We start from the raw sequence: 21,265 nt of genomic DNA on the forward strand, positions 1-21,265 counted from the left end.
CGACGGCTGCCATAATCAGCGATCAGGATTCAGAACGTTGAGCTGCGGCGAAGATGGCGATGAGGTTGAAAACAATGGCGACTTTGCCGAAACTGATTCAAAGTATGAGAAAAGAAGTTCCGAAGCATTCGAATCCTGTTTTGCCATCTCTACGACGAGCTTTCTCTCTCTACGATCAGATCAATCTGATTGACAATGTTCCCGAAGACCAGCTTCGCTTCCAAGAGTAATCATTTCAAATTCGCATGTTTTATATTTCCTATATTAAAAAAAATGAACTCCTTGTTGTTCATCGTGGTTTCTGGGTTTTGGGATTGAATGGTTATGATTAGGGTTCATGGGATTCTCTAACTTACTTAATTAATTTGCAGATTTAATGAAACGAGTTTCACGGTGAATGGGGTCAAATACGAAGGAAGCTTACTCTGTGTTGGGAATTTGTTAATGTCATGGAGCCCTCGTAAATTCTCTGAGATCACCACTGATAGGTATAATAAATTTCCCCTCTTCTCTCTAATTAGGGAACTGTTTCGTGAGCTATATAACTCGAGTGTTATCAGTCATTGATTCTAACCAATGCTATGTCACAACCTCTTATCGATAGCCGACTAATTTTGAATGTGCACTGCTGGAGTGAAAGTTTTGTGCTTTTAACAAAAGATTGGTTCAAAGGTTATCTAATGTTCATTGTCATCAGAGGATTTTTATACCTTTGTGGTCTTTTTATGTGTTTGATCAAATTTTAGGTTTATTATGTTCGATTAGCGTTCTTTGCTGTCATTGGTCTTGTGCTCTATGAAGTTTATGAATAAATGCTGTCCTTTAGCAGAGTGGCTAAACGTTTGTACATTTTCTATTTACATGGATGCAGCTTGTCTATCTTCCAGACAGTTCGACCCATTCCAGGTATTCATAGATTCAACTACAGCCTTTCTCTCTGTCTTGAAAACAAATTTGTTTCATTACTTGTGAAATCTAGTTGTTGAACAAACGACTCTTGGATATGAACATTAGTGAACCAACTATTGCATATTAGCATCTAACTTCAGGTCTTGATATATACACTGTCTTTACTAAATCATCAATGGTTTTCTGTCTGTGTGGTTAACCCTCCAGAGCTCTTAATTGTTGGTTGTGGAAGAGACATTCACCCGGTAACTCCCGAGGTCCGTCAGTTTGTGAAGTCCATTGGCATGAAGCTAGAAACAGTTGATTCTGTAAGTGTCTTTTCTCTAGTCCCAAGCTTATAGCTCTCATAGTTTCTTATGCACTGATTTCGATTTCACTTTAATTCAGAGAAATGCTGCATCAACTTACAACATTCTGAATGAAGAAGGAAGAGTTGTTGCTGCGGCTTTGCTTCCATATGGAGTTACATCCTAAACAAAAACTAACAACTCTGAAGCTCCAAAAACTGTAAATGATTGTGTTCAGACTTTCCTCGGAATCTCTTCCTAAAATAAACCGAACTTCATCAGATTTTTTTTTTCTTGCGTTTGAGCTATATTGACAAACGTTGTAACATCGGCCAGACTTTTTTTCTCGCATTTCACATCTTTCCAAAGAGATGTATCAAAATTTTCTCCTGAGGTTATAGTAATGAAAGAGAGATTTCAAGATTCTGAATGTTTGTTTTTGTTTGGTTACAGAGAAATCGTTACGGTTAGTCTTTGTTTTCTATATACAGAAATTGTTACGGTTAAATTAGTCGTCAAATTCGTATCTCGCGGGCTTAGTAAAAGTAAGTAGAAGAAGAAAAGACTCTTTTACTGTGTTTACGACGACGACGAGCTTTTCTCAAAACCCTAAAATCTCGCTCTCCGTCTCCGGATCCTAATTCTCGAACATGGCGTCTCTTGTTCAACCATCGCCTACTTTGCCGGCGCTACATCTCCGCCGCTCTTCTCTGATTCGTCCCCCTTCTTCTTCTTCTTCCGTTCGATTTCCTCTCGTAAGTCTTTCTCGATTTCTCTCACTCTTCCGACTCTATCTGGTATATCAGTAGAGCTTTTTACAGTCTTCGTTTGTATCTGATGAATCTTCTTCTTCGATTGTTTAATGTTGGGTGTGGAAGAACAGAAGTGTAACGCGGCGGATCCGTACAAGTTCGACGGCGGAAACTCCTCCGGTTTTCATCTGCTTACAGGCGACACCGTTCCCGCAAGTTTTTCGAGGACTCGTTTGGAAGATTCGATTTACAAGAACACCACACGCCTCCGTATCTTTTCCGGCACTACTAATCCTGCCTTAGCTCAGGTTTCTTTCTTAATTACTAGTTTGGAACGATTAGGAAGAAACTGATTAGTAGCTTTTGACTGGAGATTTGTTCAATTGCTTGCTAAACGATTAGGAAGAAACTGATTTGTGTGATTTTGTCGTTTGTTCACTGGGTGTTTTATGATGATACAGGAGATTTCTTGCTATTTGGGTCTGGATCTTGGGAAAATTAAGATTAAACGTTTTGCTGATGGTGAGATCTATGTTCAGCTGCAAGAGAGTGTTAGGGGATGCGATGTGTTCCTTGTACAGCCTACATGCCCACCTGCTAATGAAAACCTTATGGAATTGCTTGTTATGATTGATGCTTGTCGGAGAGCATCTGCCAAAACTATCACCGCTGTGATTCCTTACTTTGGTTATGCTCGAGCTGATAGAAAGGCATGCCCTTCTTTATACTTCTGTCTTGGAATGATATCTTCTTTTATAATGTTGCATCTTGGTTTACACGCGTTACCGGTTCGTTTTCAGAAGTAATCAATTGTCAGCTTAAAGTCAGATCTATAGGTAGTTAGTATTCAGATGTAATCAAATTGGTAGCTTAGTTCTCTTTATGTAGCGGATTTGTGTTCGTCAATTGTCTCATTCCTGTGGCTCCATTTAGTTTCTCGTTGATGGCTAACTCTTTCAATCTACAAATTTTTGCAGACTCAAGGACGTGAATCTATTGCAGCTAAGCTTGTGGCAAATTTGATAACACAGTCTGGTGCAGACCGTGTCCTTGCTTGTGATCTTCACTCAGGACAGTCTATGGGCTACTTTGACATTCCAGTCGATCATGTTTATGGCCAGGTAAGGTTTCTATCTTAATGAATTCCTCAAAGCATTGAGTTCCTTTTGTGACAATGGATTCTTATGGTAACTTCTTTTTGTACTTAATATTCATGAACAGCCTGTGATACTTGATTACCTAGCAAGTAAGGGCATATCCTCTGATGATTTGGTGGTAGTTTCACCTGATGTTGGTGGTGTCGCAAGGGCTCGTGCTTTTGCCAAGAAGTTATCTGATGCACCTTTAGCAATAGTTGATAAAAGACGTCATGGGCACAATGTTGCAGAGGTAACAACCCATTTGCAAATACATTTCAACCAAGACTGGAATTGACATTTAACAATCCATTTCATTATGTAGGTGATGAACTTAATTGGGGATGTTAAAGGGAAAGTAGCTATAATGGTGGACGACATGATTGACACAGCAGGTGAGTTATATAAGTTTGTATCTATCTGCATATAAATTCGTAAACACTCTCCGCTATACTTTGATACTTATCTTTTAACATATTAGGAACTATAAGCAAAGGTGCGGCTCTGTTACACCAAGAAGGAGCAAGAGAAGTATACGCCTGTACCACTCATGCTGTTTTTAGGTAAGTCCATAAAATGTTTCTAAATGCTGGACTTATAAGTAGAGAAAAAAGCTTATATATCCATTTGTTGTCTATATTCGGAAACAGTCCTCCTGCAATCAGCAGACTATCGAGCGGACTGTTTCAAGAGGTTATCATAACCAACACGATTCCTTTGTCAGAGAAAAACTATTTTCCTCAGCTTACAGTTCTCTCAGTAGCAAACCTTTTGGGGGAGACCATATGGCGTGTTCACGATGATTGCTCGGTGAGTAAACAAAAACAATACTTCAAAAGCAGTTTTTGTTTTAAGAGAAAATTGGGTCTAACGAACTTTATTTTGGTTTTCTTAGGGAGCCATTGAGCCATTTTCGACATTGGGGATTGATTGAGTGATGCAACAGCGGTAAAGAATCGACTTGCAGACTCTCACAGTAGTATGAATTTTCTGATAATGTACAAATTCTTTTGTGTTGTAAATGTTAGACGTGAGTGATTGTTAAGAACAGAACACTTTTGTAGAGAAGAGAGTAATGGAACCAGCTTTTTGAACTTCTAAGAATACAGTTTTTTGTGTCTTTTTGTATCCAATCATTTAGAAAAATAGCTAACATTTCAAGATTAATAATTTTCTTAAAATATCAAATATGTTTTATTTGCAAGCCTAAAAACGAGGTCTAAAAGCGATATGTACTTGCAAAACAGAGAGAGGTAAGATCAAGCGACGGCGGCCAAGACACCAACAAGTGGAGCAGCGGTGACTGGTGCAGGTTCAGCCTGCTGATAATCAGTCCTATCATCTCCGTAAACATCGTTATCGTTAGGTCCTCCTACGACTGCGCCGACTAAAACGTTAGGGTTTGGTGCAGGATTGTGAAACCATGCATCGAACCCTTGAATGCACGCCACAGGTGTTTGGTCCATGGTGATCGATATAATTGAGGCTGCTCTATGATGAGGTCTTTGGGGATAATTGGTCCCAAATCTAACCATGTAGCTCATATTCTTAGGGTTCGACCCAAGTATGTAATTTACCTATATGATATTCATTGACATCAGATTTTAGTAAATAATATAAGAATAAATCATCATTCCATTCATTGACAATTAAATATGTAAATATTATATGAAAAAGTCTTGATATCATTTCAAGAAAATGTCTTATGGTTGGTACTATATTAGGTTGAACTACCTGAGAACGAGCGAGGTTGAGAAGATCAGAAGCTTCAAGAGCGCCATTGGGACATTGGATGGAGGCTTTCGCGTCTTCAAGATATTTAGAATAGGCAGAGAGGACGAAGGAAGCGGCAGCCGTGTATTGGAGGTTGTTCGACGGCAAGAACCAGAGCAAACCACCCGGGGTTTTCTTAACGTTATTGGAACCTTTTTGAGCACAGTTGCAGATAAACTGCTCCGCCATACTCTTGAACTCTGCGATCTTTCCATTGCTCTCTACTTTACCTTCAAATGCATGCTGCATTTGCACAACTTTGTGTTATGATTGTTTCTTGTTACAGAAGTTACTGATGTGTTTTCTTTAGTGAAATAATCATAGCTTACCTTGGCGACCAAGACTTGTGCACCCACAAACTTATCGTCCCACGCGAAAACAGTCCTCGGACCTCCGCTACCAGATGCTTGTGTTAGATAATCGAGATAAGTCTGGTCGTTGGTGGCACGGTGGAGCCAAGCTGCAGCCCACAACAACTCATCTTCGTATCCACTGCTCGCGTAGAAGCCACCCGCGTTAGAAATGGAGTTTTGGTAAACGCCAGGGTGAGCCTTAGCGAATTCAAATAAATCTTTTGCATGACCAATGAGTATATTGGCATAGGCTTCATCAGATGGTGCAAAGGCTACAGAAGCGGCAGCCATTGCTGCAGCTGTCTCACCTGCTAGGTCAGCGCCTGGATGTTGAGCATCAATGCGAAATGAAGGACGCGGAGTGGTCATATCCTCGGGTCTCATCCAGCACCCGTGGTCAGAGTATCCCTCACCCACTTGTCCGTAAAGAACATCAGGCTCGGGATGGGCTTTGATGAGATAGTCAGTAGCCCATTTGAGAGCCGCAAGGACGTTTTCGTACTCCTGATGAACCTTAAGCTGCGATGCCATCTCTATACTGCTCCAAGCTAGCATTGTTGTCGTGAACGCCATCGGAAATCCAAACTTCATGTTGTCTCCGGCATCATAATACCCGCCGGTGAGATCAACCTATGTTTTTCACAATTAGCAAATATCATAATTTAACAAATATACATTACAAAAAAAAAAAAAAAATGAAAATATTTGGGACAAAGCTTAGGATTTGGGTTCTAAATTACATGAACATCAGAACCGTCTCTAAGTGCAGAATTTCCTCTCCAAGTAACTCTCTGGTTCGGTGGTAATTTTCCAGAGCGTTGAGCTTCGAAATACAAAAGACTCTTTGTGAGAGCTTCTCCATAATCTGTAGAGACAGCTCCACGAGCCATCGACATTAAAAATAACACAATGCAAATACTTGTCATAAGCATTGTGAAGATCCATTTTTCAATTGAGACATCATTTGAAAAAAAAAAAAAAAAATAGACGATCTCAAGACCAATTTGAACGAACAATTGATTTTACTTTGTTTCTTCCTTTTGTCGTATCTATGTATTCAACTATTTATAGAGAATCTCTATAAGATGGAATCTATGGCTAATTAAGGATCATTCACATTTGTATTTTTACAAAATAGAACAATATAATTAGCTAAAAATTTGTAGCCTGAAACTTATCATATTAGACATCTTCTCAAATATCCTACCTAAAAGATATAGATAAGATCATAAGACATGTGTACTAAATTAGCTAGGCTTTTCGTATAATACTACAGTAAAACCTCTATAAATTAATAATGTTGACACCAAGACATTTTGTTAATTTATAGTGATATTAATTTATCTATAAATTATTAATTATTATTTTATAGTGTAAATTAATAATTATTAATTTATAGATACATTTTTAATAGTTTAACTTTTAAAAATTATGAATTGAGATAATTTTAACAAGATAAAACTAGACTTTCAGATGTTCAAACATTTATGTTATTGGAATTGAATTTGTAATATTTAGAAAATATTATTAACAATAAATTACAAATACAATAGACAAATTCACTTATACACATGGCATACATAAATTCAAAATTTTATCCATGTATAAAATTTACTTTTTGGTATAAGAGGTACATCACATGTATTGGTTTTTCATCAGTTTTAAACATTTGTTGATTAATTGAATGATGGTAGCTATATAGTTGTTACAATATTATAAAAGTTAGATATCTTTGAATTTTTTCCTTTTTTAATTTTTGTTAGAAGGCGATCAACAGAGAGTTTAACAACTTCCATGAGGACCAAATTAAACACTTAACTGAACCGAAATCACTAGTTTCGAAAGTTTCATTACATCAAGTTATTCTTATTTTTTTGACAATACATCAAGTTATTATAACATATCAAAATTTGTTTTTCTACCCTTAGACCTAAAACGTTAGTTGCTAGAGCGTCTTAGGAAAATGAAGTTCAAAAGACAGTCATACATTATTAGGTAGAAACAAATAGATATATAACTAAGGTCATGCGATGGCAGCCAAAACACCAACCAAAGGAGCAACCGTGACTGTATCAGGCTCACCATGTAGAGCATCAGACCGGTTATCTCCATAAGAATCGTTCTCGTCCGGTCCACCTACAACTGCTCCAACCAAAACATTAGGATTCGGTTTGGGATTGTTGAACCAAGTTCCATACCCTCCTTTGCATGTCACCGGTCTATGATCCATCTTGATTGACACTATGGAGGCTCCTCTATGGTGTGGTCTTCTAGGATAATTGGTGCCGTATCCAACCATGTAGCTCATCTTCTTGGGGTTTGACCCAAGTATGTAGTCAACCTGTTACATGGACCATGTAAAATACTATTTTTATGCTGACGTATATAACTTTTAATTAATCCTCACGTAAAAATTCTAATATCTACGAAGACATTGATCTCTCTTGTTGGCTGTGGCCATTACGAACATCTATAAGTGCATTCTGTCTCTTTTTATGTATATTTTGTTAAAATTAAGTTTTGAGGATTCTCAAAACTTGATTTAATTTGAAAAAGAAGTAAAACGAATGCCTGCCTAACCTGGGCCCGAGCGAGGTTACGAAGATCAGAAGCTTGAAGGACGCCACGGGGGCATCGGACCGATGTATTTAGCATAAGTGGCTAAGACGAAAGAAGCGGTGGTTGTGTATTGGAGGTTATCCCATGGCAAGAACCAGAGCAAACCTCCTCGAGTCTTCTTAATGTTGTTGGAACCCTTTTGAGCGCAATTGCAGATAAATTGCTCCGCCATACTCTTGTACTCAGCCATCTTCCCTACGTTCTTCACTTTCCCTTCCAAAACAAGCTAACATTTGCACACCAAAAAAAAAAAGTCAAGTGTCGTGCAAGTAATAAGGTCAATTTTAGGGAATTCTCGTAACCTACCTTGGCTACCAAGACTTGTGCTCCCAAGAACTTATTGTCCCACGAAAAAATGTTCACACCTCCGCTACTAGAAGCATGTATTAAATAATCGAGGTATGTCTGTTCTCCAGTGGCCCGGTGAAGCCAAGCCGCAGCCCACAACAACTCGTCTTGATAGCCGCTGCTCGTGTAAAAGCCAGCCGCCTTAGGAATAGAGCTATGGTAGACCCCCGGGTAAGCTTTAGCGAATTTGAACAGATCTTTTGCGTGATAAATGAGTGTTTTGGCATAAACTGCATTAGACGAGGCAAAAGCCAATGAGGCTGCGGCCATCGCTGCTGCTGTCTCGCCCGCCAGATCAGCACCTGGATGTTGAGCATCAATGCGGTATGAAGTACGTGGAGTGGTCATATCCTCGGGTCTCATCCAACACGCGTGGTCTGAGGCACCATCGCCCACTTGTCCGTACAGGACATTAGGCTGAGGATGGGCTTTAATGAGATAGTCGGTGGCCCACTTGAGAGCCGCGAGGGCGTTTTGGTGCTCCTTGCGGGCTTTAAGCTGCGATTCCATCTCTACACTGCCCCAAGCTAGCATGGTCGTCGTGAACGCCAAAGGAAATCCAAACTTCACATTGTCTCCGGCATCGTAATACCCTCCAGCGAGATTAATCTATATTTATAGTTAGAAAAATATTTAATAATACTTCAAGAAATATTATTCATTACACAAAAAATAATGAGAAAAGAAAAAGAAAAAGATTGGTGGGTTTTAAAATTACATGAGCATCAGCACCGTCTCTGAGTGCAGAATCTCCTCTCCAAGTAACTCTTTGGTTCGCTGGCAATTTTCCTGAGCGTTGAGCTTCGAAATACAGAAGACTCTTTGTGAGAGCGTCTGCATAATTTGAATTTGCAGAAACTTCTCCACGAGTAACCGATAATAACAATAACAACACAATGCTAATGCCTTTGATTTTGATGAAACATTCTGATGATACAATAGACATGGTTGCAAACGTTTTTCTTTCGTATATATTCGATCGTATCAAAATATTTCATATTTATACTAAATATATATCACATTTGCCCTCATCAATTTTTTTTTTAATTCCTACTAATTTTTTTTATTTTGTTAAGTTGTGTTTGACCTGGTTTAAAATTCATACTCTAGATAGTGTAAAGAGGTCAAACACAACTTAACAAAAAAAAAAAAAAATTGGTAGGAACTTAAGAGTATGAATTGACTATATAGAGTATGAATTTTAAACCTCTTTACATTTGCCATTCATTGACCTGATCCTCTTTACACTATATAGAGTACGAATTTTAAACCAGGTCAAACATAACTTAACAAAAAAAAAAAAATTGGTAGGAACTTAAAAAAATATTTGATGAGGGCAAATGTTTTTTTCTTCTATAATCTAAATAATCAATGACGGTACCAGAAATGTCATGAGCCATGAGTGGAATTTTGGATTCTAAATAAAGGAATGGTATCACTTCTGGCGATCTCGATCAATGTACTAATTAAATCTTCATGGAATAAGCAACATATATAAAAGTTTCAATGAATAACCAAAATTGCACAGGGGTACTACTTAAATATCGTTGTTTTCATTGTGTCACCGTCTGAATTTAAACTCGTATCATGCATGTTATTAAAACTTTATACTCTTTGCGTCTTTAATTAATTATTGGCTTAGATGAAAAAGAAATATAGGTGCCAGGGTACATTTCCAATATTTTAAATAGTAAAAAAAAAAAAAAAACCAAATGTGTTCTAAATACTTTAACAGGAGAAAGATAGGCTGAAAAGTCAAAAGTATGGAAGTGTTACTTGATTCACGTTCCAAGAGTGAACCTTCTCAGATGGATCGAATGAGCTCATCATGGTTACTTCGTCCGTCCATCAATATTTCGTATAATTGTTAACACACAAACCGAATATGGAATCGAACAAAGTAATCTAACCGGTATATTATCTGAGCTTGTGGTGACACACGTTGCATAGTGGACAACGCAGCTAGATGAGAAAACTTTGGAGATTTCATAACGTTTGATATGATATTTATAATTACAGGAATCTCGGACCAATAATATGTCTTTGCTTTTGCGCTTACAATATGCTCTAGCAAAAAGTATCGATCCATTCACATAAATATAGTTAAATAGTCTGACTTACAAGTGCAATAATCACTATATCTGCTCTATTGAGTTCAGATCAGGATATTTCTCAGATATCAGAAATTTATTTCCTCTTAAAAAAAAAAAAAAGTTATTCCCTTCTTCTACCACACGTACGTAGTGCCGGATTCGTTGGCAGTTTTAACTTACTCCTATGTTCTTATGTCGATGTTTGCCTCTTGAGGGGGTTTGGAATAAAATTTAGTAGTTTTTTTTTTGTTGTTGAGAAAAGTATAAAATTTAGTAGTTGACCAATAAAAACACAACTATAACTCCTTTGTGTTTTGTTTTATTTGTTGGCTAAGTAAAAAAAAAAAAACAATTATCTGATAGACGGACAAAACCCACTATTTGATAGACTAGAAGCACTTTGTTGGAGACAAAAAGCAACTGTGTATTGGGTGGTGGATTAGATAATTGTTGGTAAGAAAATTTTTAAAGTGGTGAAGAAAAACAAAACATCTTTAGGAATTGTATTATAAAAAGACTAACTAATAATACTGTCACTTTCTCCACAAGATAACATGTTAGAGGTTTGTATTGTCTCGTTCAAAGAGTTCAATATTCCAAATTTCAGGGTGATACATACTCTTTTATCATTTTGGTGTGAAAAGAACTATACAGTTAAAAATGAACGAGTACAGTAATTAACTAATAAAAAAACATTGATAAACTCGTGTTTTAGTAGTCATCCATTAAATTTTAATCAAATATTGTTGATGAAGCCGCGTCAGGGAAGGTTTCTTTGGTAAACATATCGAACACGCCGGGAGGAACAATAAGCGCGAGCAGAGGGTTTCCGGGAGGCGCCGGAGGAATCTGAGCTCTACACAGAGGACACGTGGACTTCTTCTCCAGCCACGGATCGATGCAATCAGCGTGGAAACAATGGCTGCACGCCGTTATCCTCCTCATCCTCTCTCCCTCCGCCGCGTCTTCCAGACAAATCGTACAATACGACGTCGTCGACGAATGTGTTTCATCCGCCGCGGCTCTTCTTATCCATCTCCGGCGATAGACCGTGAACGTACGGTAACGGCGCCAAGAACGGCTCGCGAGGAAACAAGCGAATCTAAAGAAGAGACGGAGAGAGAAGACGACGAGGAACGCTATGATGATGGAGGCGGCTACGAACTCTGAGAATCTAACGAGAGAGTCAGAAAACATTCTTTCTCGAGAAAAAAAAAAATTGTTTGGAGATAAGTTTGGCACAAGTAACAACGCTCTCTATTTGTGTGTATATATACGGTAAGGTGTATCGTGGGATGAGATCAACGGTCTTTGTTTAACTCTCATTGGGGTTTATTAAAATAACAGAAAGGTGATTCTTAATGCTTTTATACTAGTATTATACTATATACTTCCTACTTTCGTGTACTTTCGAAGCAACTCACTTTTTATTACCTGAATTTGACTTCGTCATAAAAGTCCATTCAAGTATTTGGTCAGTCCATTCGAATTCTGGAGGCTAACTAAAATTAGTGGAGTCTTAAACAATGCTAATATAAAGAGAATAAACGAATTTGAGCTTGTTTCCTTAAAGTTTTTGGGTTTAGTCAAAACTTAATTAGTTTAAAAATACATCGAACGTATTCTACTTTTCTACTTGTACATTCAAACAAATCATCTTGCTCAGAACAAAACAAATAAAGCATGTTTTTCATTTTTATTGATGTTGAACCGTATAATTTATGAGTATTAGGACAAAAGAAGCCTAATAAAGATAAACCAGGACCCAAGTCGATCTCTTCAATTTTGGCCCAGCCAATAAATATAGTTTTTTAACGTTTATGCAAAATAGGTTAGTGCCGACCAAAAAAAAAACTAAACCACATAAATTGGATGATCCGTGACCTTTAATTTCACAAAACTCTTAACAACTCTACCACACTTCTTGTCTTCTAACATCAACTAACACAAACTATAGCAAAGAAGCCAAAAAGGTTTAGAAACTATCTTTTCATCTTGCACTAAAGACAGGTGGTGCATCAGCTTTAGGCTGAGCTCTGCGTGTGTATTTCAAAAGCAAACCTTCCATAGAAAGCCTAGGAACATGAAGATCCCTGCAATTAACACATAACCAACAAAAATCAATTCAGAAATCAACAAAAACTTCTAATGAAATATTTTTTATCATCAAACTTGATCATTTACCTCAAGTAAGGCTCCAAGTCTTTCCATTCCCATTTTGACCTATGTTTAAAGAGTATAGAAAATCTCTCTGCTGGAGTTGAAGGCAGAGAGCGTACGCTGAATGTGTAAACCCGTGTCTCGATCCCTATTGTCTCTGTTAAAACCTCTCCTTCAAGCATCTCGAACCTTCCTTCCATCCCATCCGGAATCTTCTTCTTCCACTCTTCCATGAAACTCTCTAGTCTCATCTTTTCATCTCTCAGTACCAGCCTAGCAAAATGCAAACACACAAGCCTCGGTTCCAACTTCCACTTACCAGTTCCACTACTATTAACTCTAGAGGCAAACACGCGCAAGCAGTGACTCGCGAGCTTACTAGGAAACTCATCAGCTACTAACGCACTCACAACTTCATCTTCATCGAGATCATCAAAAGACCAGTAATTCAGAACACAGTTATGAAGCAGCATTCTCAGAATCACGTCTAGGTAATTCTCATCAATAACCCTCCAGTAACCATCAATCTCAACAGCAGAAAGACTCTGCAACCCAACACTCAACTCCTCATCACTCGCTTGAACAGTGTTAACCAAATCGGTCCAAGTATACAACTTTACACCCTTCTTCTCATTATTATCATCATCATTATCATCCATCATGGCGTCTACTTCAGCAGCACCGAATGGATTAGCCAATAAAAGCTGCTTGAGTTTGTCAAGCCTAGGAGAAACCTCAACAAGTTCCATATTACCAGGAGAAATTTTGAGAACGGATACAAGCTGACGGTTGTTGATGTTAGTATCATCATCAGATGATGAAGGAGGAATAAGGAACATGGAATTGGAATTACCAACAAATTTGATAGCAAAAGTCTTGGATTTGGTGCAAAGAACAGCATCTTCATCAGGAAGTCCCCTCAATGTTACCCTAAATCGAGAAACCCTTTTAATAATCCTAATAATAACATAAATCGAAGAATCAAAACGGAGAATCAATAAATAAAAATGGTACCTTTGACTGAAGATGTCAGAGACGAGAGTGTCATCAGCTTCGAGGAGGAGTAGATCATCGTGAGGCCCAAAAGAAGGGTGATACGAAATTGGAATTGAAGATCCAGGTTTGAGATCTATCACTGCTTCAGCTCCTCCAATTCTTTCTGCCATTACAGATATCAAAATGGGTATGCGACGATGAATCAGAGAGAGAGTAATCACGAAACCCCTAGGATTTGTATATCGAAGAGAATAAAATATAAATATGATAGGACCCCACACTGTCCACGTCAATAATTATTTTAGGAATGGATCAACAAAATACACAATAATTATTTTTAAAAAAAATCTGAAAATGAGCAAAAATGGTTTTTAACAAATAATAATGTTTTACTAAATTAAAAAAAAAATGTTTTACTAAATTCTTCAATGGCTAAGTGTCTTTAGTGAAATTTACTATAGTACATTTTTTTATTATGTTTTAATTTTCCATTTATTTCAAAGTAATTTTTCTAAGTGGTTTGACATAAAAACAGTTATTTGGTTTCTAAGTTTTAAGGAATACGGGAGGATTACCTAGAAAGACAATTTTTTTTATTGTTAGTTATCTTTTTGAGAATTAATTTCATTTATTAAGATTCATGAGAATTGGTGGTCTGTTGTGTACACTTTGTATAGAGTCATATTATTATTTTTATTTTATTTTAATGCAACATTTGTCACAATTTATGTGAATTTTAAGTTTTTAACATGTATTATTTTGTGAAATCATATAGATACATCGTTTTGTATGTTTATAAAATAACGTAAACAAAGATTTACAATATTAATTTATTTATCTATAATAATTATAAACCACTCTTTATGGTCCTCATCATTTTCATACCCTCTCGATATTGACACAAATTGAGCTCCATAATTTGATTGTCCAGCAATGCCAGACATATGTGCGAAATGAACTTCCCACTGGCGACAATCTACTCGTCCACATAAACATATGTTAGAATAGATGATGTTTTAATAATTTATCTTGTATCACAAATATTGATTTTATGTATTTTTTTATTAATTAGCGCTATTGAATTTTAGATTTCAAGATTTATTAAATGAGAATTTAATAGTTATTATAAATAAAAATATATTTATAACTAAACATTAATTATTATTTTGATTTATGTGAAAATCTTTAAAAATCATCATTTCTAATAGGATTAATTATGGACATTGGCATTGAAGCACAATTTAAAATAAATACATATTTGTTTGCTAATATTGGGGCATTAAGATAAACAAGTTAGTTCGTACTCAAATTGGGAAAGAGAGGTCTCTCTCACAATTCACTTGTTCAAATATTGAAACTACCACATTGCACAAAGTCTTTTTTATTATCAATTCACATTGCACTATCACGGCCTCAGCCATTCTTCTCTTCCGCATTTCATAACTCTTAAGGCCCAAAAAGTCAAGTAATAGGTACCCAAGCCCAGCTATGAAATTATTTATTATTGCGTTTACTGTGTATGGTTTGGCAACATTTTTGCAAGTTTAGCATAACTCACAGTTTGTTTGTTTTGCGTTAAAATTAGTTTGGTGTGTCCTTTTTTATTTTTATTTTTGACTTCGCATATGGTTTGTTTTGAATGTTCATATTTGTTGTTTTGCTTTTTAGTGTGTGTGTGTGTTTTTTTTTTGTTATTTGGTGCTTCGACTTATGATCTTTTAGAATTTTTCATGCTTTCGATATCATCTATGAAAATAACTGTGCATATTTTGTTTTCGCATTTTTTAGTTTTCTACTACCCATTTTCTTTGTTATTAATTTTGACTTATGTTTTTTGTGTTATGTGTTTCGTTCACTTTTTGCGTTTGCAGTGGACTGCTATGTTATGTTGCACCCTACACATGCATCTAACCCTATACATACATGATACATCTAACCCTGTATTACATACATCTAAACAAACGACTCTGTTATGGAGTCTCTCTACACAACATACATCTAAAACACAACAACCCTATAAATTCATCTAAGTGTCTAAGACATACACACGCATAACCTACACATACATCTAACACACAACCCTATAAATAAATACGTCTAACACACAACCCTATAAAATAAATACGTCTAACACAACAACCCTATAAATTCATCTAAGTGTCACACACGCACAACCTATATACATACACATACACAACAACCCTATACATGCATATACATAATTCATCCTAATCCACCACCCGGAAGATGAGAAAATTCTAGACCTTACAAAAAACAAATCAAGCTTCTGTCGTTTCAAGGTCTTTCGCAAAAAGGATCATAAATCAACTTCCATTATAATCCATTTTCTTCCTTTTTCTCCAACCTTGCAAATAATCCAAAAACAAACCCAACAGTTTGGTTATTCTTTTTAATTAATCAAAATTAACAAAGTAACAATAGAGGATCTATGTTTATTATTATTCAATCAAAACAGAGAATCTAAATGGGCTATATTCTTTCTTTTTTTTTTCAATAAAAACCAACACAACGTTCTACTATCATAGCATCTGCGTTTTTATTAGGTAGAAACGTAAAATATAATATTGTTATCTAAAAACCATAGGACATTATATCTTTATCATAAGAAAAAAGGACATTATATAATATCGAAACTACTTCTTTTACTATTTTCCAACACATGCAGACAAACATTTGTGAAGACAACAACAACAATTTTTTTTTGAACACCAATATATATATGACTATGAGCTGGATTTTAAAACAGGGTAAATGAAATAAGTCGAATACACTACTACATAGTCTAACAGATAAAATAAAATGATCGGACAGAGTAACAGAGACAGAGTCTAACCCTCTTTTACGAATGATGAATCGATGAGGCAACTTGCCAACTTCTATGTTTGCTTCTGACTTCTGAGCCTTCTTTTACGATGATGACGCTTCTATGTTTGTCTCTGAGCCTTCTTTCACGACGATGATGCTTCTATATAGATTAAGTAACGAAAAAAACAGAGTTTTAGACATTTGAAAGAAAAATAAAGGAGAACAGAAATGAAAATAATTTTGAACTTTGAACTAAGGTGAAAGATGAAAGGAGGAGGTTATGTATATTTATAGGAGCAATTCATCTACGCCTTTTTAATTAAAAAATCATATTCGTAACGGTAAAAAAAACTTAATTGTTTCTAAACGTTCAGATTTTGTTACTTTCGGCGTGTTACTTTCGGCGTCCAACGTTCGACTGTCAAATCAAAAATCTATGAAATCACAAATCTATGAAGAGATTGTGTTTGTGTCTTAAAGTATTAATCAAACAGAAACAACGAGATTTATATCCAGTCACAGAGTTATTATATCCACAATCCGATTTTAAAAATAAAACCGGATATATTAAACAACGATTGTTATTTTATTTAACCAACCACAGGTATACTAAATTGCATGTTTATGAACTTAGATGGTTTATATATCTTATCTAAACCAATAAAACCATTAATCACATGAAACTGTCACAGGGGAGAGATTTGGTTTTACAGAAATACATATCTACAGTCAGGGCTGGTTTAAGTGACTATAGTCAGGGCTGGTTTAAGTGAACACATAAACTTAATTGTTTCTCTTTTTTTTCTTTTTTTTTTTTTTTGTCAAAAAACTTAATTGTTTCTAAATTCATCTTTTTTTGTACTTTCGGCGTCCAACGTTCGACTGTCAAATCAAGAATCTATAGTGACAGATTAATTTCAAAGTTTCTAATTTTTATATTTTGTTTCATTTTTATATTTCGGTGAAGAGATTGTGCTTGTGTGTCTTAAAGTACTAAACAAACAGAAACCACGAGAGTTATTACATATCTATACCTAAAATAAAACCGGAGATATGAAACAACGATTATAATTTTATTCAACCAACCACAGCTCACAGATTAAATTAGTAATTGTCTGTTTTTGAACTAGATGGTTTATATATCTTATCTAAACCAATAAAACCATTAATCACACGAAACTGTCACAGACTCACAGGGCAGAGACTTGGTTTTATATATATAATATCTTCGTCATCGAACCCAAACCGCTGCATCAATCTCATCTTTAGCCTTCTTGTATAGCTCGAGCCTCTTTGCACACTGCATTCTCCTTTCCATCAATGCCGGGTTCTCGTCTAGCAACTGCCCCAATCGTTTCCCCTGCCAAAAAAAAAAAAACAGACCCAAATCCTTAAACCAAACCGGAAAAAAACCAAACTTAGCAACATAACCGAAGTAATAAGAGACAAACCGGACTCTGACTGATCTGTGCGTAGAAGTAATTAAGCAACGAGAGTTTCGCCTGTCTGACTTGGCAATGAACAACAGCCTTAGGAATAGTGTTTACAAGAGTCTTTGCAACCATCTTGATGTAAGCAGCTACATTTGAAGCTATCTTTCTGAAATGTCCTTCACCGTATTGGTTTATTGTTGTGGTTGGTGAAGAAATAGACACAGCTTGGTTTTCTACATGAAGCTTACGAAAGAAGTCCACGGTTAGATATGAAGACTCCATGTCGACTAATCTGAGAACGGACTTCAAGCTTTCTTCACGAAACTTTTCTAAAGATGAGTTTGCTGCAGCAACTATCTCAATTTGTAGTGAAGGGAACCTTTTTAGCTCCTGCATTACTTGCACAACAAGAATCAATAACCATTTCTCTCCATTTACTATATATTTCTTTCAAGAATAACCAATCTCTTACCTCAGTTTCTGCGATCGCTTTCCTTACAAGTCCTTTTAAGATAAAGTGAACCTGTTACAATCACATTCGTTACGGTTTTCTTATATATAAGCTGATTAATAAATAAAAACTGAAGCGAAAAAAGAACCTACGGCATTCACCGAAGCTTCAGCTGGACCTCTAAAATGATCTAGGGATCCTTCAATGAGACGACGATAACCCAATTCTGGTGCAATCAAGTGAGGTTGATAGCCATCAGATTCTGAGACAATTCTCTTAACACTTTGCAATGAAAGATGACGATCAAGAGGAAGCTGTTTTATGGCTCCCGGGAGGTTGTAGTCAAAGATTCCATAGATCCGTGCACCTCCAGGACGCCTAAAATTTTTCCATCAATCACAGTTAAGCAAGAGTTTATCCAATATATATATCCACCATTATGAGAAAGTTCAGAAAATTTTGGTTCAATATATAATTGTGTGTTTTCTTACCCGCCATCCAAATGCTCTTTGAAAATCTTTTCGAATGCTCGACACATTCCCAAGATAGTGTATAGTTGAGCCTGTGACCAACACATTTTTAGCCTACCACAAAAACATACAATTTATATAGTTTCATATGAAAGTGTATGTACTCACTCCAACATCAATAGCGACAGGCCTGCCCAATTGGTCTAACTCTCTTTCGAGTTCCTCGATGTTTTTGTTTATTGAGGATAGGATACTTGGGATACGGGACCTTATAACAGATTCTAAGAGCTGGGAAAATGAAAGACCACGTATTACTAAACAGAACGACAAAAAACAAAACTCATTCATGTGTATATAAGGATTTGGTTTGAGTAAAAACCTTAGAGAGGAGCTTTGCAAGAAACTCTGAACCCATTCTGGCGGCCAAGTGACCATAGTCAGGGCTGGTTTCAAAGTATTCTCGCTCTTTCCTTCTCGCAACCATCATATCAACATTCTTATTAATGTCTTCTTGTGAACGGTTCACTATCCCAACCCAAGGATATTGCAGCCTGTATGATCTTCCTTCGATAACCTTATCCAGGCAAAGAATAGTCACTATATATGTAACACTCAAGATTTTCATCAGGCAGATAAATTCTTAAATTACTACTTCCAAACAACAGAAACAATGGAAGACACTTACATTCAATGCATTAGTTCCCTTATCCATTAAGTCTAACTTTGTCAGAACTCCAAACGTTCTTTCACCTAAGAGAGTGCGAAAAAGTCAGAAAACAGTATCATTGTTCGAAAGAGAGAATGACTCTTTTCCCCAATCCAGAGTTCATTGGCTGAAACAATTCAAAAAACGAACCTGTTGGATCCACTTCTTTCGCTAGCTTCATCGCATCGGATGTGGCTATGTCTTGATTTGCAGGAGATATTGCTAGTATAAGACAGGTGGGCTGTGAACAAAACATATCTAAACCATCAAATTAAAAGTTCTACCAAGCCAAGAAAAGTGTAAGAACTAGTAGCAACTACTCGCCTTTGAGACATATGAGCGAACCATTGATTCAATATCCTCAACAATACTTTCTGGCTGTCCATCTGAAAACGAAATTGACAATGTGAGTAATAAACAAAAGGAGAGAGATCCAAAGGAAGTAGAGCCAAGCAAACACATACCAACCGCAACTTTAGTCAAACCAGGTAAATCAATGAGAGTAAGATTCACAACTGGTTCCAAAAAAAAAATACTGATGTTAGTGGAAATAAAAGGCTTGTTGTAAACAAAGAGCATCACGCACAAAACGATAAAGAAACTGACCATTGGGAGAAAAGATACTAAGGTGAATAGGAACAGGAGAAATCTGTTTGCTCTTTCCAGTGATTCTATCAGTCTCATCCTCAATCTCCTTTCTAACCAAAGCTGTGTGACACGAATATGATGATGATGGATTCACTATAACTAAGACACACACATTCATTCATATTGATATTATACAACAAAGTAGTACATACCGAAATTGGTGAATTTCTTATTATTAAGGTGGAGAAACTCTGCATATTCCTCTGTTCCATTATCAGTCTTATGAAGTTGTAAGACCAAAGGCCGTCTCGTAACAATACCTACAACAAATCCAAAATATAACAATCAATACTTCAAATCACAGATGATTAAAAAAAAAAAAGGGATCGAAAAGTTTTGGTTTTGGATCCACAAACCGGATCCTCTAGGAAGAAAGTCTCTCCCAACAATGCTCTCTAGAACCGAAGATTTCCCAGAACTCTACACTCATGCATAAGAAGAAGAAGAGAAACCTTAAAAAGCAAGAAGCTTTAATTAAGAGAAGAACGCTAAGTGAGAGAGTAATCTGATGAGAGAATGAAACCTGACCACCGACGACGGCGACGGTAGGAAGAGCTTCCCAGAGAGAAGTGAGAGCGTTATTACCGCCGCCATAATCGCCGAGTGCAGTGCATGCTCTCTGTATCTCATTAATCAACAGGATCAAACTCTCCATTGTCGCCGAGAGATTCAAATATCAACAGCCGGAGGAGAAGAATGCAAAGGACTTTGAGACGAACGCAGATGGACCGGAGAGAGACACGAGAAAACAGAGAGCGGGCGTTTTCAATATGATTAACCAAAACCAAATCCAAATTTATTAATTATTATTATTATTTGTCATTATCCATTTATTTATTTATTAGTATTATATTGTTTATATAAGTAATCTTTGAAAATTGACTAAAAACCATTTAATATAATTAGATATTCTACCATCTATAAACGTTTCATTCTACTCTTTAATTTTAAATGATTTTTATTCAAACCAAAATACAGTAAAACTCTATAAATTAATAATAATGAGACCAGAAAAATCTATTAATTTATAGAGGTTTTAATTTCTCAATAAATTAATAATTATTAATTTATAGAGAGACTTTCCTAATTTAGTAAAAAAACATTAAAAATAAGATTTAATGGTTATAACTAATATTTTTATAAAATCAATTACAATGAAAATAACAATTATCATGTTTTGACGATAGCACTCAAAGATTTTTATAAAGTAAAAATATCAAAAATGAACTCTAATAAAAATTAATGTGTCGATATATACATATATTTAGATAATTCTATATAATTATTAATTTATATTATTGATGG

At 36.0% G+C, this 21,265-nt stretch overlaps 5 protein-coding genes and 2 pseudogenes across 5 annotated transcripts; 2 read left to right on the forward strand and 5 right to left on the reverse strand.

Annotated features, from left to right (window-relative positions):
- LOC104793398 lies at positions 3 to 1,621 on the forward strand. Its single transcript, XM_010519752.2, has 5 exons — positions 3 to 226; positions 372 to 488; positions 872 to 906; positions 1,117 to 1,217; positions 1,297 to 1,621. Exons 1-5 carry the CDS (start codon positions 54 to 56, stop codon positions 1,381 to 1,383), a joined length of 513 nt encoding a protein of 170 aa, XP_010518054.1. The 5' UTR covers positions 3 to 53; the 3' UTR covers positions 1,384 to 1,621.
- On the forward strand, positions 1,743 to 4,185 carry LOC104793400 (ribose-phosphate pyrophosphokinase 5, chloroplastic). Its single transcript, XM_010519753.2, has 9 exons — positions 1,743 to 1,951; positions 2,080 to 2,256; positions 2,410 to 2,658; positions 2,926 to 3,069; positions 3,170 to 3,337; positions 3,410 to 3,479; positions 3,566 to 3,647; positions 3,735 to 3,894; positions 3,980 to 4,185. The coding sequence occupies exons 1-9, from the start codon at positions 1,847 to 1,849 to the stop codon at positions 4,016 to 4,018; spliced, it is 1,194 nt and encodes a 397-aa protein (XP_010518055.1). The 5' UTR covers positions 1,743 to 1,846; the 3' UTR covers positions 4,019 to 4,185.
- Positions 4,198 to 6,171, reverse strand: LOC104699444 (annotated as a pseudogene).
- LOC104793401 lies at positions 7,234 to 9,123 on the reverse strand (annotated as a pseudogene).
- On the reverse strand, positions 10,750 to 11,554 carry LOC104793402 (RING-H2 finger protein ATL5-like). Its single transcript, XM_010519754.2, has one exon. It carries the CDS (start codon positions 11,465 to 11,467, stop codon positions 11,003 to 11,005), a length of 465 nt encoding a protein of 154 aa, XP_010518056.1. The 5' UTR covers positions 11,468 to 11,554; the 3' UTR covers positions 10,750 to 11,002.
- Positions 12,019 to 13,789, reverse strand: LOC104793404 (sister chromatid cohesion protein DCC1-like). Its single transcript, XM_019226849.1, has 3 exons — positions 13,445 to 13,789; positions 12,455 to 13,360; positions 12,019 to 12,363 (listed from the first exon to the last, which is right to left on the reverse strand). Exons 1-3 carry the CDS (start codon positions 13,594 to 13,596, stop codon positions 12,261 to 12,263), a joined length of 1,161 nt encoding a protein of 386 aa, XP_019082394.1. The 5' UTR covers positions 13,597 to 13,789; the 3' UTR covers positions 12,019 to 12,260.
- LOC104793405 (dynamin-related protein 1D) lies at positions 17,307 to 20,715 on the reverse strand. The gene is made up of 15 exons (XM_010519757.2): positions 20,484 to 20,715; positions 20,317 to 20,380; positions 20,113 to 20,220; positions 19,919 to 20,020; positions 19,777 to 19,827; positions 19,637 to 19,698; positions 19,463 to 19,553; positions 19,292 to 19,356; positions 18,986 to 19,180; positions 18,775 to 18,894; positions 18,628 to 18,698; positions 18,289 to 18,514; positions 18,158 to 18,208; positions 17,704 to 18,075; positions 17,307 to 17,612 (listed from the first exon to the last, which is right to left on the reverse strand). The coding sequence occupies exons 1-15, from the start codon at positions 20,613 to 20,615 to the stop codon at positions 17,484 to 17,486; spliced, it is 1,839 nt and encodes a 612-aa protein (XP_010518059.1). The 5' UTR covers positions 20,616 to 20,715; the 3' UTR covers positions 17,307 to 17,483.

This window comes from Camelina sativa, chromosome 6 (assembly GCF_000633955.1).
Source record: "Camelina sativa cultivar DH55 chromosome 6, Cs, whole genome shotgun sequence".
Taxonomy (NCBI): Eukaryota; Viridiplantae; Streptophyta; class Magnoliopsida; order Brassicales; family Brassicaceae; genus Camelina; species Camelina sativa.

Coding starts and splice junctions, on each gene's coding strand:
- LOC104793402 (XM_010519754.2), bottom strand. CDS start 11,467: ATGTTTTCTGACTCTCTCGTTAGATTCTCAGAGTTCGTAGCCGCCTCC.
- LOC104793404 (XM_019226849.1), bottom strand. CDS start 13,596: ATGGCAGAAAGAATTGGAGGAGCTGAAGCAGTGATAGATCTCAAACCT. Junction 13,361..13,444: donor TCTGACATCTTCAGTCAAAG/GTACCATTTTTA, acceptor TTCTCGATTTAG/GGTAACATTGAGGGGACTTC. Junction 12,364..12,454: donor GACTTGGAGCCTTACTTGAG/GTAAATGATCAA, acceptor TGTTAATTGCAG/GGATCTTCATGTTCCTAGGC.
- LOC104793398 (XM_010519752.2), top strand. CDS start 54: ATGGCGATGAGGTTGAAAACAATGGCGACTTTGCCGAAACTGATTCAA. Junction 227..371: donor GACCAGCTTCGCTTCCAAGA/GTAATCATTTCA, acceptor ATTAATTTGCAG/ATTTAATGAAACGAGTTTCA. Junction 907..1,116: donor GACAGTTCGACCCATTCCAG/GTATTCATAGAT, acceptor TTAACCCTCCAG/AGCTCTTAATTGTTGGTTGT.
- LOC104793405 (XM_010519757.2), bottom strand. CDS start 20,615: ATGGAGAGTTTGATCCTGTTGATTAATGAGATACAGAGAGCATGCACT. Junction 20,021..20,112: donor TAAGAAATTCACCAATTTCG/GTATGTACTACT, acceptor CGTGTCACACAG/CTTTGGTTAGAAAGGAGATT. Junction 19,357..19,462: donor GAAAGAAGTGGATCCAACAG/GTTCGTTTTTTG, acceptor GCACTCTCTTAG/GTGAAAGAACGTTTGGAGTT.
- LOC104793400 (XM_010519753.2), top strand. CDS start 1,847: ATGGCGTCTCTTGTTCAACCATCGCCTACTTTGCCGGCGCTACATCTC. Junction 3,648..3,734: donor ACCACTCATGCTGTTTTTAG/GTAAGTCCATAA, acceptor ATTCGGAAACAG/TCCTCCTGCAATCAGCAGAC. Junction 3,895..3,979: donor GTGTTCACGATGATTGCTCG/GTGAGTAAACAA, acceptor TGGTTTTCTTAG/GGAGCCATTGAGCCATTTTC.